General features: G+C 46.2%; 6 protein-coding genes across 6 annotated transcripts; 2 read left to right on the plus strand and 4 right to left on the minus strand.

Annotated features, from left to right (window-relative positions):
• Positions 1-469: 469 nt before the first annotated feature.
• DFL_005917 (uncharacterized protein) lies at positions 470-1,669 on the minus strand (the record flags this gene model as incomplete). Its single annotated transcript, XM_067635247.1, has 3 exons — positions 470-757; positions 811-1,417; positions 1,488-1,669. 3 exons carry the CDS (start codon positions 1,667-1,669, stop codon positions 470-472), a joined length of 1,077 nt encoding a protein of 358 aa, XP_067489696.1.
• A 600-nt stretch (positions 1,670-2,269) lies between these two features.
• DFL_005918 (uncharacterized protein) lies at positions 2,270-4,895 on the minus strand (the record flags this gene model as incomplete). The annotated part of the gene is made up of 3 exons (XM_067635248.1): positions 2,270-2,588; positions 2,660-3,475; positions 3,538-4,895. 3 exons carry the CDS (start codon positions 4,893-4,895, stop codon positions 2,270-2,272), a joined length of 2,493 nt encoding a protein of 830 aa, XP_067489697.1.
• A 3,401-nt stretch (positions 4,896-8,296) lies between these two features.
• On the plus strand, positions 8,297-10,778 carry DFL_005919 (uncharacterized protein; the record flags this gene model as incomplete). Its single annotated transcript, XM_067635249.1, has 9 exons — positions 8,297-8,330; positions 8,392-8,432; positions 8,494-8,581; positions 8,641-8,793; positions 8,854-9,059; positions 9,114-9,583; positions 9,638-9,797; positions 9,851-9,939; positions 9,998-10,778. 9 exons carry the CDS (start codon positions 8,297-8,299, stop codon positions 10,776-10,778), a joined length of 2,022 nt encoding a protein of 673 aa, XP_067489698.1.
• Positions 10,779-11,215: 437 nt separating this feature from the next.
• Positions 11,216-12,189, plus strand: DFL_005920 (uncharacterized protein; the record flags this gene model as incomplete). Its single annotated transcript, XM_067635251.1, has 2 exons — positions 11,216-11,649; positions 11,709-12,189. 2 exons carry the CDS (start codon positions 11,216-11,218, stop codon positions 12,187-12,189), a joined length of 915 nt encoding a protein of 304 aa, XP_067489699.1.
• A 511-nt stretch (positions 12,190-12,700) lies between these two features.
• On the minus strand, positions 12,701-13,466 carry DFL_005921 (uncharacterized protein; the record flags this gene model as incomplete). The annotated part of the gene is made up of 6 exons (XM_067635252.1): positions 12,701-12,719; positions 12,786-12,816; positions 12,885-12,891; positions 12,965-13,042; positions 13,166-13,284; positions 13,358-13,466. 6 exons carry the CDS (start codon positions 13,464-13,466, stop codon positions 12,701-12,703), a joined length of 363 nt encoding a protein of 120 aa, XP_067489700.1.
• A 421-nt stretch (positions 13,467-13,887) lies between these two features.
• Positions 13,888-16,624, minus strand: DFL_005922 (uncharacterized protein; the record flags this gene model as incomplete). The annotated part of the gene is made up of 8 exons (XM_067635253.1): positions 13,888-14,232; positions 14,295-14,456; positions 14,519-14,690; positions 14,745-15,474; positions 15,529-15,730; positions 15,782-16,183; positions 16,248-16,427; positions 16,493-16,624. The coding sequence occupies 8 exons, from the start codon at positions 16,622-16,624 to the stop codon at positions 13,888-13,890; spliced, it is 2,325 nt and encodes a 774-aa protein (XP_067489701.1).
• Between the last annotated feature and the right edge of the window lie 156 nt (positions 16,625-16,780).

Here is a 16,780-nt window from a genome sequence, read left to right on the forward strand (position 1 = left end):
TCTCAACCGTTATAACCCACAGTTTTCGGCTATTACCGATTTTCTTTCTCCTATCTTCAGTTATTTTTAATTTTTTGTGATAGCGCATTCATCACATTTCGATATCTGGTACTTGGTACATAGTAGTCTCGGGAACAAAATGCACGACCCAATGGGTGAAACGTGGTTAATGAACATCTAGCTATCCAAATAACCTCATGATCATGAATATACACAGTCTAGATCTCCGGCCTTTGTAGTTTATCCACACAAGGTAACTCTATCGTTCTTTACATATGACGGAATCAACAAGACACCACTTTGAACAGACGGAAAGAAAGAGAAAGAAATTCATACGCACGACAAAAACCGACCAGCTAAATGCTACTCTAAGAATCGCAAGAACCTTACCAGCTTGAACGAAAAGCAATAAAAATAGTAGAAGAAAAAACACCTTCTATGCAATACCTTTACTTTCACCAAATCCATCCTACCTATTCCTTCCAAGTCTCTCCTTCGAGTCCGCTTCAAACTCTAACTCATACGCAGGTCTAAAACATGCTACCAAACTCTTCCTCCTCTCTTTCGTCGCCTCGTCCTGCAGCGGCGGTGTACCCTCCCCATCCACTATACAATCTCCATTCGCCATTCCCTCGACGTGATCTAAAGACGGCCGTCTCTGTAATGCAGGATTCGGATGAGTATCCGTCGTTCCCCCAAGACTCGTATACCCCAAATCATAAAGCGAACAATACGGAATCTCCAGCTCTCTCAGAAACTATAACCATATCAGCATCAATCCCTCAACCAATGTGTAAATTTGTAACTCACCCCCCAAACATCCGCATAACACCAATCGATCACCGGATGACACCTCATAAACCCCGGCCACCCTCCATCCGTCAGATCAAAATGCTTAAGACTCCCACCATGCGGATCCGTCCTCCTAGTCCCCACAAATATCGCCTTGACCCTCGGATTCTGCGAAAGGTATACTTGAAAAGCATGTTTCATCCCACCCTTTTCGTCATATCGGAGGAGATCCAGATGGTATGATTTAACGCATTGAGCCACAAATTCATCAACCTCGACGAATGGGTGTGAAGAGTGGATATAAACAGTATGGATCTTTTGGGGTAGAGATGTGCCGTTGGTAGTGCCATTGGAGGTGTTGGTTCCATTTGATTGGGCTGGAGGGGTATTCTCGTTGTCTTGATCTGAATGAGAGTCTGTGCTTTCTGTTGGTAAGGAAAGAGATGGGTATGTCGATGCTGTGACTAGCGATTCCAGGGTATTCGGGTACACCTTCGCTGCTGTGAAGTCTGTGGTCGGCTTTTGCGCATTCAGGGTGAAATACTCGTCAAGCACTGCGAGGAGGAGGATGAGCAGGACTAGACAGTCTTTGCCGCCATTGAAGGAGAGAGCGATGTGGTCAAGCCTATACATTGACGATTTATAGTTTAGTACTACAATTTACCCTATTTGGAATTATAGGTATAAAGACATACCCATAAACTTCAAGAGCTTTTGCAATAGCCAATAATGATATTCTAGTATGCTCCTGCACAGATCGTAGGCGGCCCGTAGTAGGCGGCGTGGACAGAAAAGCCGTAAGCTTGGAGTTTATGCGCCGACAGACGGCAGGGAGGTCTTCATTGGCAGCAATGCCGTTCGAAAGCGCAGTTGTCATGATAGAGGTCGGTAACAAGCGTTTTTATCCCAGTCAGCTGGCCTGTGGGCGAATAGCTAGCGCTGGGTAGGTAGAGCTCGAAGACTTATATAAGTTGCAAAGAAGGACGGAATTCGATGAAAATCGAATGGCCATACAATACAGGAAAGCAAATAGGTAAAGAAGGAAGAAACAAGGGATTGATGGCTGAAGGATTCGCAGCCCAGGCTATTGCATCTGCCGGCCGGGAGAATAAAGGGCCAGTAACGCTCGTGCATCGAAGCGGCGACATTCGGCAAGCCATTCCCAAACCATCGGAGCCCATCGGCTATCCACCGCACGCAGCCTTGGCACTCGACTGTCAACACGCAACCCCCAACAATGCCCTTCCGAACAAGAGGATGCCTTGGGTATCACTTAATTATCTTAGCTGGTATCATGATGGGTAGATGAAGTAAATCTGGCCCCGAGATTATGGAGCACTCCGGTGAAATTAATAAACAATTCTTGCCAGAGTAAATTACATAATATATGTTTCGACATCCGTCGACCATAGTCTAAATCCCTTCAATCGGACATATTGTCCCAGATGAGTATATATACAGATAAAAATACAAATATTTACAATGGCCTCGCCTTTGAGCTAGTGGCATCGGCAGATTTTACTGGTCGGGGTCCCCTAGCGTACGTCACGAACTTATCGCTATCCCTCCGCTTTGGCGGTGTCGTGATAGTAGGATGCTGCTGAACATTGCTTCCTCTCCTGACTGTGTTCAAATCGACAGACTTGCCTCTCCTTGCATCTTCCCTGAATGACTTCCTCAAAACGACTTTCTTACTTGTATCTAGCTCTTTCATGGCAGCATCAATCTTCTCCTCCGTTTTGGACTTTAGAGTTTCCGTAATACTATCGCCGCTCAATACATGACGGAAACGTTGACTGCCATCACTACTAGTTAATCTCCAAAATCCAATATGGAAGAGGGGAAAAAAGGGCAGGGTAATACTCACGAGCACCAAGAATAGAGCATGATAACTGTATGCAGCTCCTCAAGTCTCTTAATCATCAGGGTCGGCTCTTCGGCTTCAATATCCAAAGCTTCAATATCCACCACCTTCTTCGAGATAGTCAACAAAGTGCTCTTTTCCCCCTCCGCGATTATCTTCGCAAATTCTCTGAATGCTGTCACACAACTTTCAACATTCAACTTGACTGGTGCTAACGACAAGATAATTTTCTCCATGTCGGAAAGCTGCGACAAGGCTGCTTCGCCCGATTCTTTCTCCTTTTCCGTAGGCTCTAAGAGCTTCGCGATCTCGATCATTGGTTTGACATTGGTGAACTTGAACAAGTTGCCAACCGAGGCTTGCGATGCGATCTTCGAGAGCATTTCATGGAATGGCGTGCCGGCCTTAAACAAGGCGCAGTAGTTTTCAAAAACACTATTTCTAGGGAGGACAATGGCCTCCTCGATCTCTGGTGGCTCGGTTTGCATGTTACGTTGTAAAAGTTCCAAGTCCCTTTGCACAAATGTAGTTGTGTAACCAGTCTTGCCATCGATGGGGGGACCCTTTGGTTCTGGTGTCGCCGGTGTTTCAACGCTAGGCGGTGTAACCCCAACATCGATAGTCGGGTCCCAAGACTCTTCCTTTTCTGCTTCTGCTGCAGCTGCAGGAGCCGGAGCTGGGGTCTTCTTTGAATCATCTGCAGCTGACCGATAACGACCTGCACGGCCTGCGATCTGTCGTGTCAATGGGATCGAAATCTCTACATTTTCTTGACCATTGAATTTGTACATGGTGCTGAAGATAACTCGCTTGATACTCCTATGCGCACTTCATGTTAGCATTTGGCTCCATAAAAAGTTCCAGATTTTTGGGGGATTTACAAATTCAATCCCAACCCTATGGCATCCGAGGCTACGAGGACATCGTAGTCATTCGTCGGATCGTTGAAGTATTTCGCTTGCGCTGCTCTTGTCTCCGCTGGCAGAGCCCCGTACACTATCGCACATTTTAACCCGGTGATATGCTCGATAAACCTTTTGAGAGAATGAATATCCTTTCTCGCAAATCCAACTACACAATCTCCTTTCTCGATCTTGGTAAAATCACCATTCAAACTCTCCTTCATAACCTCCAGCTTTCCCAAACGTTGGTACCGATGAATGACCAATTCGTCACCGCACAACTTTGCAAGTTTTTCGACGATACCTACTGCTCGCTCCTCACCACATAAATGTAGCTCCTTAGCCATAATACCAAGTACAGCTTGCGTCCACGCCCACCCACGCTCTGGATCCGACAGCATCTGTATTTCGTCGATAACCGCCACATCAAATGGTACCTCTACTTGTGCCATCTCAACTGTCGCCGCCCAGAGTTTTACGTCTTCACCTACCATTCTTGTTTCTTCCCCTGTCTTCAGATTGCATTTGACCCCTTTAGCATTCAACCGTACGAATACCTCGTGAGCCAGCAATCGTAATGGCCCACAATATACGCCTTTCTCCACCTCCTCCAGCCTCTTGAGCGCATTGTATGTCTTCCCGCTATTCGTCGGTCCAACGTGTAAATGCCATGTCCGCTTCATCGTCCTAGTTTTAGGAAACCATTCTGCTGGGTGTGTAAAGTCGGCCAAGTTTCGTTGGGCAGAGACGCAGTTACTGGAATCATACTTTCGCATGATAAACGTATCCATAAGTGCCACATCTAACGCCGAAACACCGCCCTGGGAATACATCTTCTTGAATTCCTGGATATCCTTGACAGATTGGAGAACGTTTGCGGGGGTATCGGCTGGAGGAGGATCGGCTAGACCAACAGCCAAACGAATACTCTCGACGTATTCACGAAATAGTCGCTTGAATTTTTCCGGGTCGGCCTTTCGCATCGCGGTTGCTTCTTCACCCCATATTATTCGCATATTCGGGTCTTCAGGATTCCGTTTGAAGACCATTCCCAATCGTTCTTTAAGAAGACTAATGGACCATGGTCGCTCTTCCTTCGGGGGACGTGCTGCCGGACGCCAAGCATTAGGTTTGAGGAAATAAGGGACCGAGCCGATTTGCGGACCATCATCCGAACGGGTGTACTTTATGGATGGGCCATTGCTTTTGCCTTTAGAGGCTACGCGAAGACGGCTGGGGGTGCTGGAGAAGTGTCGGCGGGTCGGTTGGGAGATACGACAGAGGAGGCATACTGACGGCTGCGAACGAGTCACGAGGCCGAATGCTGCCCGCCGCATGATGCTTAATAGGTTGGTGGGGAAGTTGACGAGGCCGAGGTTTGTAGCTATAACTATTTGTTTATCGATCCATCATTGACACCCTTCAGTAATTGGTTAGTGGTACTCCGTAGTTTGAACACAGTGTATCTTAGCCAGAGGGGGAGAGCATACTATGGTAAGTACCAAAGTTGTATCGAAGTACTCTCAATACAATGCAGTGATTGTAGTTTGTCAAGATAATGTTTAGAGATGGGATGTACGATGTGGGATGTTCTATTCACCAAACACATTGTCGCAAAATCTTTTTATGGTCCCAGAGCCCGGAACCCTGCCCGAGACTTGATACACCGGGGCCAAGAGTCGCAGCCACATGTGGCTCTACCACACCACCAAAGAATAGTGGCGCGGTGTTATTACCAGATTTCGATTTCTCCACTGAACTCCCACCAAAAATTCACTTTTAAATACGTTATTAAATTTCATAATTCGGGCTTCATAAGAGTCGCTGAATCTAGGCGTTTCTAAAAGTCTTGCTTTGTTGTAATTCTGATTATTCATTCGTGAACAATATACTCATGAGAAAAAAGTGTTCGACCTTTCAATAAAGTCATGTGACCTATATCAGTCACGTGGGTGGTGAACTCCCTGTTGTAATTTTGTCGCTCAACTCACTACCAGGTCTCGTCCAGCCCAACTCATTTTGATATTTTACCAGGATTGTACTTCAAAAGGGAATGCCATTCAAGACAAGTACATATTAAATTTAGTCTGAAATACTGGGTACATGATGCCGGTTTCTGCAAAACTTACATAAAAACAGTGTCATTTTCTCAATGAAACACCAACGAAATTTAAAAACATGCCAGTCTTGGATTCGGATACCAGGTATAACATCAACTTGATTATTCCTTTTGAAGGTTGTTAGCCTATCCATCGTTACCATCCGCTTTCTCGCGCCGCGATAAAGCTTCTCGCTTAGCCTTAAATCCGGACCCTGATCCGGACCCGGGTGGTCCGGGTCCATCTTGGAAATCATAGAGGTTCAGATCTCCAGACCCCCAATACGTCCTATACGACGAATCAATCCAGGACCAAAGTTATTTCCATGTGGTCAATATAGAAAATTTGGGGGCTCATCGGATGGGGCAACATTGACCCCGTAATCGAGTGGACCCGGAACAACGGGCCCCCGGATTAGTTATAAAATCGAATGGGCCCGGGAGAACGGGTGGACCGAATCCAACAGGGCCCGAAGCATCCCGAGGTCCGTAGTCGATGTTAGCAGCCAATGGATCAAGATTGGCATACGCCATTCTATGTCCTACGTATTGCGCAATCCGCCACGGCCAACTTTCATTTGCACGATCGCCTCGGACACTTCTGGGGATTCCATTGAGAGCCATCAAAAGATGCGATACCCGGTGGCAATTTGGCTGTCCCAGTGTAGCCGTATATACCACGGGTTCATATGTTAAACTCGATAGATATATGTCGTTTTTCAAATGAGAGCACTTATTAGAACTAATTTCCAGTGTGAGCCCGAGTAGGGTCTTCATGCTCGCCACAGCCTGAGAATTCAAGATCGTGTTTGTCGAAGTATTCGACTTCGAAGCTGCATCCCTAGAGTCGGTCAGGTTTCTCGAAGTCGAAGGAGCAAGCAGTTGGTGCTTGAGTAGGAGAGCTTGTTGGGGTATATGTTTCACTGACAGTAGCTGGGTCAAGCCTCTCCGTAACTGTTACGGGGTTGGGTTGATAGTAACTGTTACAGGGTTGGGAATGGTGGTAACTGTATTCGCACAGGTCGAGGTGGAACTCGTTGTGACGGGGGCTAGTCGTACTGGTCGTCGACGTGGTCAGTGTTGCTACACTACAATTACATGCACTGCTAATTGTTGCGATTGGAGTTGCAGAGATGCTCGAAGGAACTGTGACAGTAGGATTGGAAAGGAGAAGGGCTTGGCAGAAAGATCATTCCCTCTGAAGGCGCTCAAGAGTTCTGTATAGGTTATTCTGAGAGCATGTCCGTCGTTGAAGGCAGACGGACTGGTAAGCGGCAATGGAGACGTTGAAAATAGAGACACTGAACTTCATCTTGGCTGAAAGTTTGAGGGTCTTAACTTCCAACTAAGATATCTACTACTGCTAATATATATGTTTCTTGACAATCGCACTGAGATTTACTCCGCTTTCAATACTACATAGGACTGAAGAACAACGTTATACGCGCTCTTTCGACAAATGATAGGGGCTGTATCTATATCAGTTGGTATATTCTATTATATGCACCCCAGGCCAGAAAAGTTGCCCCGTCGCAATTGTCATTTTCGCCGTTTCGATGTCTCACATGATTGGTAGGGCTGTCTTTTGACACCTTGGGAATTGCCAACTTTAATTGAAGGGAGAGACATATACGTGGGTCCGTCAGCATGGATAACCTGGACATAGCCTGCTAAGGCAGAGGGGAGACCGCTTGAATACGAGTTATACAAGTCTCGTCAAAATTAAAAGAAGTCTTGTGAGTTGTTTTGACAGCAAAAGCTGAGAGTCCATGTCAGCCTATATGCAAGAGCTGAAGTTTGCACTTTCATTCGGCGAAACGCTGCAAATAAAAAGTTCCTTCTTTTGTGTAAATTCATAGAAGGGCGGTTGGGTCGTTGGATTAATATAAAATGTCTAACTGCACCCAGATAGTACGAATACTACCTAGGTAGATCAGTACGAATATAATATCGATCCGACTTGGTGGGCTGTCGGCAAATCTTACCAGCATATATCCCGTGTCGTGACTACTAAAATACCACAAAGCCTGAATCAATCTGCCTGATAAATTTCAATCATTCAGATCTTAGTTACCCAGCTTCTATCGCCAAGACTCTCGGTAGTAGCTATATATGTACATAGTGCTCATAGAGTATCTATATTTATCGGACTTCAACGCCTATACCTGTGCCTTTTGGTCGTGAACCTACCCAAGTTGGTTATTTCCCCGCTCGGCTTCGTACATTGCAGTGATATTATCATACTAAACGAGTATGAACCGGGGAACATCACCCCAGGCAAGCCCTCGAACGCCACACCAGCTGCGACTCGTGCGTTGCCGTGTTGTTCTTGGTAATACAAGACCGTCAAACTAAGTTTCATCCACGTGATCCGCTACCACGCGGTCCGTTTCCTGACCTGATGGATGGAACCTCCCTTCTCGGCTGTGGGTGAGATATTTCCCGTAATCTGCCAGCTCTCTTCCAGCCCCTCAAACAACGTCTACTCAAAAATAATCTCGAGCATCAAGGCGAAACCTTCATTAAATTTCCGTCACCTGCGAACCAGCCAGGACCGTTTTCTATTTGAAAGACTAAGCGGCGCCAGAGTCACGGGGGAAGGAAGCTAGACGAATCGGCCTACGGCTTCTAGTGGACAAGATGTCTTCTGATCTCATTAAGCTTCAGAAACGATGTACTGTGCTAGCTACAACGCCTTGGAGCTAGAATTGAAAGCTAACAATTCTGATCTTTAGTGATTCTGGATACGGTGAAGCGCACCTATCCAGAGGGACAAGTTAGTAAAACCCTGGCCTCCCTTGCTGGACCGTTGAACCCGACTAAATAGCGAAAACTAGTGGAGATACGTTATTGCCGACACCGAAGCTCTCACTCTCATCGATAGTGTTGTAACAAGAGATGAGATTATTAGTCAGAATGTTGCTGGCAAGTTGGATGTTCTCAGGGCTATCTGGGTTCAATAGAAATACTGACAGTTGTCCTAGGTGTGGAGGAGCTTGAAAGTCGAAGGACTGCCCATCCCGACATGGAAGCCGTCTACTTCCTAACACCAAAACCCCATATTCTCGAGTGCCTCCTCTCGGAGTTCAAACGGCAGAGACCAAGGCACATGGGAGGGCATTTGGTGTGGACATCAAGTTAGTGCACATACCACTGTCATGACGAACGGATTAATCTGGTAGCTAATCCGTGGATAGGTCCCTCCGACTCCATGAGAAGCCGTCTTGCTCGACAAGCACAGAATAGTCGGAATTGGGTTCTCAGCGAGAGAATCTTGCCAATTAACTTCCATCCGATGGAGAGTCACGTTTTCACATTCCGGGATCCTAAGTCGTTCCATCCTTTGTACAATCCAAAATGTGACGCTTTGGCACAAAGAGAGTTCTCTGAAACGGCAAAGAAGGTCAGGACCCTCCACTGGCTGTTCCCAGTTGATTACATCTAACAATAGGCTTAGATCCTCGGGATTTGCGTTGCCCTCGATGAATTCCCAGTCGTCCGATACTTTATGAGCCCTCACCTTAGCCACAGAGCAAGCAAATTACCCCAGATGATTGCAATGGAAGTCCAGAAGGAATTGGAACGCTACCAACAGTACATGGAGGCATCCGGTCAACAATGGCCTCCCCAGGATGACAAGATGCGACCTCGGGGTATGCTATTTATCGTGGATAGGAGTATGGACCCAATAGCACCACTGTTACACGAATTCACATACCAAGCCATGGCCCACGACTTGCTTCCAATCCAAGAAGAGGATGGAAAGATTACATATACACCACAATCCTCAGATCCGCGACCTATGGTTCTCAGCGACGAGGATACAGTATGGACCAAGGTTAGGCATAAGCATATGACAGAGACTATTCAAACTGTTATGGCGGATCTGGATAAGTTTATCAAGGACCATCCAGAATTCCAGAGCGCGTAAGTTTGATAAATGTTTAAACTGCTCAGATTGGTATTAACAAATTGTCATAGCGAAAACGCAAACACTGTCTTCGCGCTGAAGACCATGTTAGCTGCATTGCCTCAGTTCTCTGCTACAAAAGATGCATACGAGCTGCATTTAACAATGGCGCAAGAATGTATGAATATCTTTAAAGAGAGGGGCCTGCCGGATCTTGCGGATTTAGAACAGGTATTAATAAGGATGCCCCTACTATATCATCCCTCACCGCTAACCATTACTAGACTTTGGCAACCGGACTCGATTCTGGGAATGAGAAACCAAGAGACGTCACAAACCAACTAGTTCAGTTATTGGACAGCCCGATCACACAGTAAGAACCGTTCACTTCTTAGTAAATCTCAATTGCCTTCTAATATTGAACGATTTAGGAACGGAAACGACCGTCTACGGCTGATTATGTTATACCTCATTTGGCGAGACGGGCTTCTAGGCCCCGATGTCGAAAAGCTCTTCCGCCATGGAAAGGTTAGCGGACCCGTAAAGGCAGCCCTCTACAACCTTGATTTGATCGGTGTTCGTGTCCTGCGACGTCTCAAGGAAACCAACAGACCGGGTTACAAATACCCACCAGCCAAACCACCACCAATTCCAGAAGGAATGGAGCTTTCGCGTTACGTCCCTGCGGTCAAAACGATGCTCGAAGATCAGCTGAGAGGAACGTTAGATATGGAATCCTACCCGTTCACAGACCCCGCTGTTGCGGCCGAAGCAGCCCAGCTAGCCGGGCCACAGACTTCTCTTCGAACATCTAAACCTACATGGACGAAACAGAGAGCTGGCAGTGTAGAAGTGAAGCAGCGAATGATTGTTTTCGTCGCCGGAGGCGCCACATATTCCGAAACCAGGTCTTGCTACGAAATCTCTCAACAGTACCAGAGAGATGTATACCTCGGAAGCTCGCACATGGTATCCCCGGATTCGTGGTTGGAGCAGTTGGCCTTTGGAAGAGAGGACAGGATGACATTGATGCTAGATGCAGACCAGCCACCACGCAAACCACCACCGCACTTGTTCGAGCCTGACCCGGACCCGAAGCGTCCACCGCCAAAGCCGCAGAGTACCGGCGGTAGTAGTAGTGGAAATGTTCCACAGGTGCAAGGCCGCCCCGGGGCTCACCCACCACCGCAGAAACCTGGTCGACATAGATAAATCAATAGAAATGTGTGTAAACGAGAGGGACACCGGGTTACCTGTTTGATGTAATTCTTGTTGGCTTTTGAATGGTTTGTCATGTTGGCCTTTGCGAGATACTGTGTCTATAATTGCTGCATTTTTTGCGACTTGTGTAGCGTAGAATTGTTTGACTTTAAATAAAAATTACATCGTATGTACTTACATACACTTTGTCGAGATATCTTTGAATTTGGTGATTCTTAACTCCGCATCGGAATCGGAAATAACTGGCGTCGGTGTTACCGGGGTACTCCCGAGCTGCCCCTCCCCCGGAGCATCGCTGCCCCGCGCTCCGGTTTCCAAGCTTCCCTTGCTAATATTTTGCGCCGAACAGATAGTCTCACGAGCTCACTCGTCGACACTTCACCAAAAACATCGCACATTCAAAGTCACCACCACAACATCAGCACACAATGGAAACTGTTCAACAGCTCCAAACCGTTCTCTGTGACGAATCAGCAAACCTCGCTCTCCGATTCCGTGCTCTGTTCTCTCTAAAACACCTCGGTGTCAACGGCGATCTCAAAGCGATCGATGCCATTGCCGCCGCTTTTTCGTCGGAATCTGCACTTTTGAAGCATGAGCTAGCATACTGTCTCGGCCAAACTAAGAATGATTATGCGATAAAACCACTAAGGGAGCGACTCGACGACTTGAATGAGGCTGCTATTTGCCGTCATGAGTCTGCTGAGGCTCTCGCCGCGATCGGAGGGGCAGATAGTTTGCCGTTGTTGCGAAAGTACTTGGACGACAAGGAAGAGGCTGTAAGGCAAACTTGTGAACTTTCGATTGCAAAGATCGAATATGATCTTTCCGAACAAGGGAAGAACGAGGACTTGCAGAAGAGGTTTGTTTACAAAAATCGTTCCCAGCTAAAACCTTTATAGATTAACTGAAAAACGACAGTGCCTTCGCCTCGATTGACCCTGCTCCACCACTCCCATCCAACATTAAATCAATTTCAGAACTCCAGAATACCATGAACGACCAATCTCTCACCCTCTTCTACCGCTACAGAGCCATGTTCCGTCTCCGTGACATTGGCACACCAGAAGCCATCGACGCCCTCGCCAGCGGCTTCGCCGATCCATCAGCTCTATTCCGTCATGAAATCGCCTTCATCTTCGGACAAATGTCTGATCCACACTCTAAAGATGCTCTTCTCAAGGTACTAGCGGATACAAAAGAAGACGGAATGGTCCGCCATGAGGCAGCCGAGGCACTCGGAAGCATTGGTTTACCAGAAATTGACGAAGAGTTGATGAAATATGTTAATGATCCCGAGAAATTGGTCAGAGATAGTGCTATTGTTGCGTTGGATATGAGTGAGTTTGAAAAGAGCGGGGAGTTAGAGTATGCTTTGATTCCTGGGGATGTTAGGGCCTGAAAACGGGGATCTTGCTGGGATTTTTTGAAGCGATTTAGAAACGAGACCGAGAATACATACCCCCGGGATGCCTTTTAAGAATACATGGATTTTGGGAGATACCATCAAAAGTTTTTGTTTATGTATGAACTGTTTACGAAGTAGACGACATTTGTAGATATTTTAAGCATTTGGAATTCATTTTGTTTCGCCGAATCACACCGAGATTCCCTACTTGATTACGGGCTTGACGTGGATATGAGAATAGGCTTGGTGCCGTCATTTTGATTCTCTTTTTATAGGGACCAATCTTCTCAAACCTATTTCGAGTTACCATGAAATAAGTTCAATCTCACAAACCAGGCTCATAAGGTCGATAAGTTTTTTTTCAAAACAATCTATTACATACAATGCCGGTCCTAGCCTAGAATCAAGGATTGATTAGGAACTCTAGATACTTAACACTTCCTTAAACTCCATCGTAAACCACGGAATACAATATGATACAGACAACGCCCCTCATGACAAGCCTCTAATTGTTCGTATTATATCTAAAAACAATTATCGTTAGGGAAAAGCTGTACTAATAAAAAATTATTATTACTATCAGAACTTACCTGTAACCGCAGTTCGGGCAGTTGTAAAATACTAGATGGCAGGAATGTTAGAATAGCTGGTGGGAAAAAAGTTAAAGAGCAGTGACTTCGTATGCGTACCAGTAGCCTATGTATTCGGGTTTTTTGTTAATATCAAATCTAAAAACAGGAATGGATTCCGGGGGATTTCAAAAACTTACACCTTCATCAGCACTCCTCAATTGCACGGTAGTAAATTTCATAGTTGGATTTTCGCATTTAGGACATGGCGTATCAATCTACCAGCCGCCGTGGTCAATTGTTGCACTTTCTGTGTTGTCGCCAAAAAAAGTTTCTTCGATCGGACGGCTGACACAAGACCGTTCAAGGTGCATCAGGAAAGATGGTCGAAATCTACAAACCTCAGCTTGGCCGCCAACCTCTTCCGGCGCTAGATTTTGACCAGTAGAATGCTTTTGTTTGAGGGCCGATGGAAAGGCGTCCGGGTTCGAGTGTGTTACTACTGTTTTAGAGCTTGTGTCTTCAATTTTGATTTTTCGTTAATTTAATTGTTCATTCGTCTGCGGCAGGGAGTTAGGATCATGGGAAGAAACCTTTATTGATACACCCGCAAACATTGCATTTGATCTTATCCTGGCCGACGGATCGGTCGAGAAGGTTACCGCAGTCGGTGCAGAAAACGAGAGAACCGATTGCTGCCATTTCTTGTGGTATGGAGAGATGAAGGTTGGAGAAAAGAAGGGAGAGAATGGTTTTTTTTATAAAAGATTCATGCGACGCGAAAATTTGAAGAATCTGAGACATGCAGGTATGGCTCGTACCGCTCCCACCGTCACGACGCAATTGCACAACTGCAACCTACAGGGATACCATTGAACCATTGCAACTACTTAAAAGAAGGTCGTCGAGACAAAAGTGCCAATAGATATATTGTAAATTCTAGAAATATGTCTTGTCCTTTCTACCAGAAAATTTGTTGAAGATTGCAAAATGCCTTTCGCATCGAGGGAATCGGCTTCAGCCCATCTGGAAATTCATATCAGTACCACTAATCCAAGTCGGTCGCCTGGGGCGTTGAAATAGCCCCAACGTGGACCCATCGAACTTCCAATCCAGAGCTCTACTAGCAGCTCCTCTCGAAAATTCGATACAATCCCTTCAAATTCGCCACCTCGGTGACACCCTTCAATAAATTCTTCGACGGCAGTAATCTCTTCCTGAATTCCGGGAACAGCACACGCTCTAACGCTATGCCGATTTCTTTCCTGCGAGCGTCATGCACCTCCATCCGCTCTCTGATATCCGCCGGAATGCTATCCGGTGTGCCTGTCATCTCTAAGTCCTCGCCCTCTGTAGCCTGTGTGGGCCCCGTAAGTTGTACTGGACGTGGGACGGATTCTGGGACATAAAATATTGCGAGTTCACGGATAATACAATCGAAACATTCGAGTTCATCCTCCCAATTAACCTTTTATAGCGTTAGCATGAGTTCTGAATATCGATTTTTATATTTGAAAAAGGAAAGCATACCCTTGGTCCTAATCTTAGTAGGAATGTGGGTAGCTTTGCTAGATTCGGTGTGTAACCTTTCAATAACAAAGGTATACTCTCGATCTCGCATTCATCGTTAATACTTAGAGAGAAATATTCGGACATCATTTCTCTTTTTCCGAATATTGTCTCTGTGACTTGCTGTAGCGCAGAATAGTTTAGTTTCTAACACTTCGGTGGCCGTATAAAAAATTAGAACTTACTGCTGCAACCCCTTCCCAATCTGATTGAACTTCACCCGCCTCCTCTATCTCCGCACTTTTCTCCAGTTCTATTGCAATATCCATCAAGTCTTTTATAGGTAAAGGCTCCTGAAGCCGCATCTGACCAAAATTCCCAAAGTCGGCTAAACCGAGCTGGTAAAAGAATTCAAAACTGTGGCTCCTGTTAGCTTCCAAACATACTCCCCAGGGTGTATCCTCGACATACCAGACCGCCCCATAGTCTACCAAATACAGCTTGATTCCGTTCTGAACGGCTGCTAGCCTCTTCCACTCGTCCACAACGCCGACCCAAGTATGATTCCCAAATAATTCTATAAGCCCTTCGTGGGCCTGGTCCCTCACCTCGGTTTTAAGTGTTCTTATACTCGCAAGCTTAATCACCCGTCTGTTTGTATCAATGACTTCGTAATCAGGCTGCGAATCGTCTTCATATTCCGCATTCGATGCGTCGTTGTTTGTCAGATTTCGTAGCATGTCTCCTGACGCAGACGAAGGTGTAACGGGTGGTAGCATTGAAGTGATTTTTCTGACTTTCGCATCTGTCCGTACCATTTCGTTTTCGTACGGACGTTTCGGGGTCTGAGCCGGCTTTGCCGGAGTATTTGCAGCTGTTCCTCTAGAACTAGAAGCTTTGGTGGCGGGAGGAAACGCCGATGAAGAAAGGATTCCCGCACCAGGCAATACTGTTTGTGTCATGAAAGAGCGTGATTTGTCAACCGCTGCTAGCTTTTCTTGGACAGCGTCTGATATTCTTTCAATGATTTCATCCTCATGTAGGAAGTTTACTTCCCGTTTGGTTGGATGGACATTGACATCTACTCGATGAGGTTCGATTTCGATTGTCACGTATATATATGGGTGGCCACCCTTGGGTAGAAAGGCTGAGTATACTGATTCCAACGATTTTCGAATGGCAGTTGACTCGACACACCGATCTGTACTCTATCGTTAGGTATTTCGTAACGAATCTTAGAGTGCCTCGTACTCACGATTAATGAACAGCAACATTGTGGTCTTTTTTATGCTATAGTTCGCATTGGTGATTAGGCCTTTAGCCTTGAATCCAAGTTTCTGATCCTCAATATCGAAAGCGATGAGCTCGTTTGCGACTGCATTGCCGTATATTTGTCGGACTCGATCAATCGTTTTTGCAGCACTTTGTATTGCTACCCCCATTGAAGACTCGCCATGCTAAAATTCGCATTAGCAAGTAGATCCAATGTTTCTTTAGTAAATTCCTACCTTCTTGCAACTAAAGGCTATTCCATCGCAATGAATCGCATATTTTCCAACCATATCCAGGACCTTGGAATACTCTTCATTCGTATTCCGAAAGGCCCGTCGCCTACTAGGGATATTATAAAATAAATCCTCGACCGTTATCTGAGTTCCTTGCCTCCCGGCGACAGCCTTCGGCTCTGCTGAGCCACCTGGCTTTGGCGGTATCGGTTTGCCGTCAGAATAGACAGCTCGCCAGGCGCAATCCGAATCTTTTGTCCTTGTTGTGACACTAAGATGGGCAATGTGACTGATACTTGCGAGCGCTTCGCCCCGAAAGCCGTAGGTACCAATACTAGCGAGGTCTTCGAACGTTTTCAACTTAGAAGTCGTAAACCTCTCACATAAGATCCCCATGTCATCTTTCTACGTCATTTTTGTTCCATGTCAGCCTCGAAAAATAGCGAACAATAGCGTGTGGGTACCATACGTTGATACCGGAACCATTGTCCGTGATTTGCAACATCTTCAAACCGCCATCCTTCACCACGACTTCGATAGAAGTAGATCCTGCATCCACAGCATTCTCGAGTAATTCTTTTAGGGCATGCACGGGCGCAACAATAATCTCGCCTGCAGCGATTTTGTTTATCACCGTTTGCGAAAGTGCCTGTTTTCCACAATTCTCCTTAGCGATATTCGTCTAAAACTCCATGAGACTCGGAATGAACCGACCTTAATCCTTCTAGGAGCGTTTCCGAGTATGTCGTCGGTAGCTTTGCGCTTCATTCCTCGCGGGTCATCGTTTGAAGCCGTGACTTCTGGCTGTTCAGGTATATCGGCGGATGTATCCATTTCGTCCGCCATTTTTGCGAAAACTTGGAGCTGAGATGACTCGGACGTAGATATGCGACACGAACTGCAGCTGCGATAGGTCGGTGAAGCCCCCTGCTCAGAAGGGTGGACGTGATTTGAGCTAAGAGAACCCGCGGTCAGATGAACGTGATTACGTTTGTCGAGGCC

Source organism: Arthrobotrys flagrans, assembly GCF_004000055.1.
Source record: "Arthrobotrys flagrans strain CBS H-5679 chromosome Unknown unitig_9, whole genome shotgun sequence".
Taxonomy (NCBI): Eukaryota; Fungi; Ascomycota; class Orbiliomycetes; order Orbiliales; family Orbiliaceae; genus Arthrobotrys; species Arthrobotrys flagrans.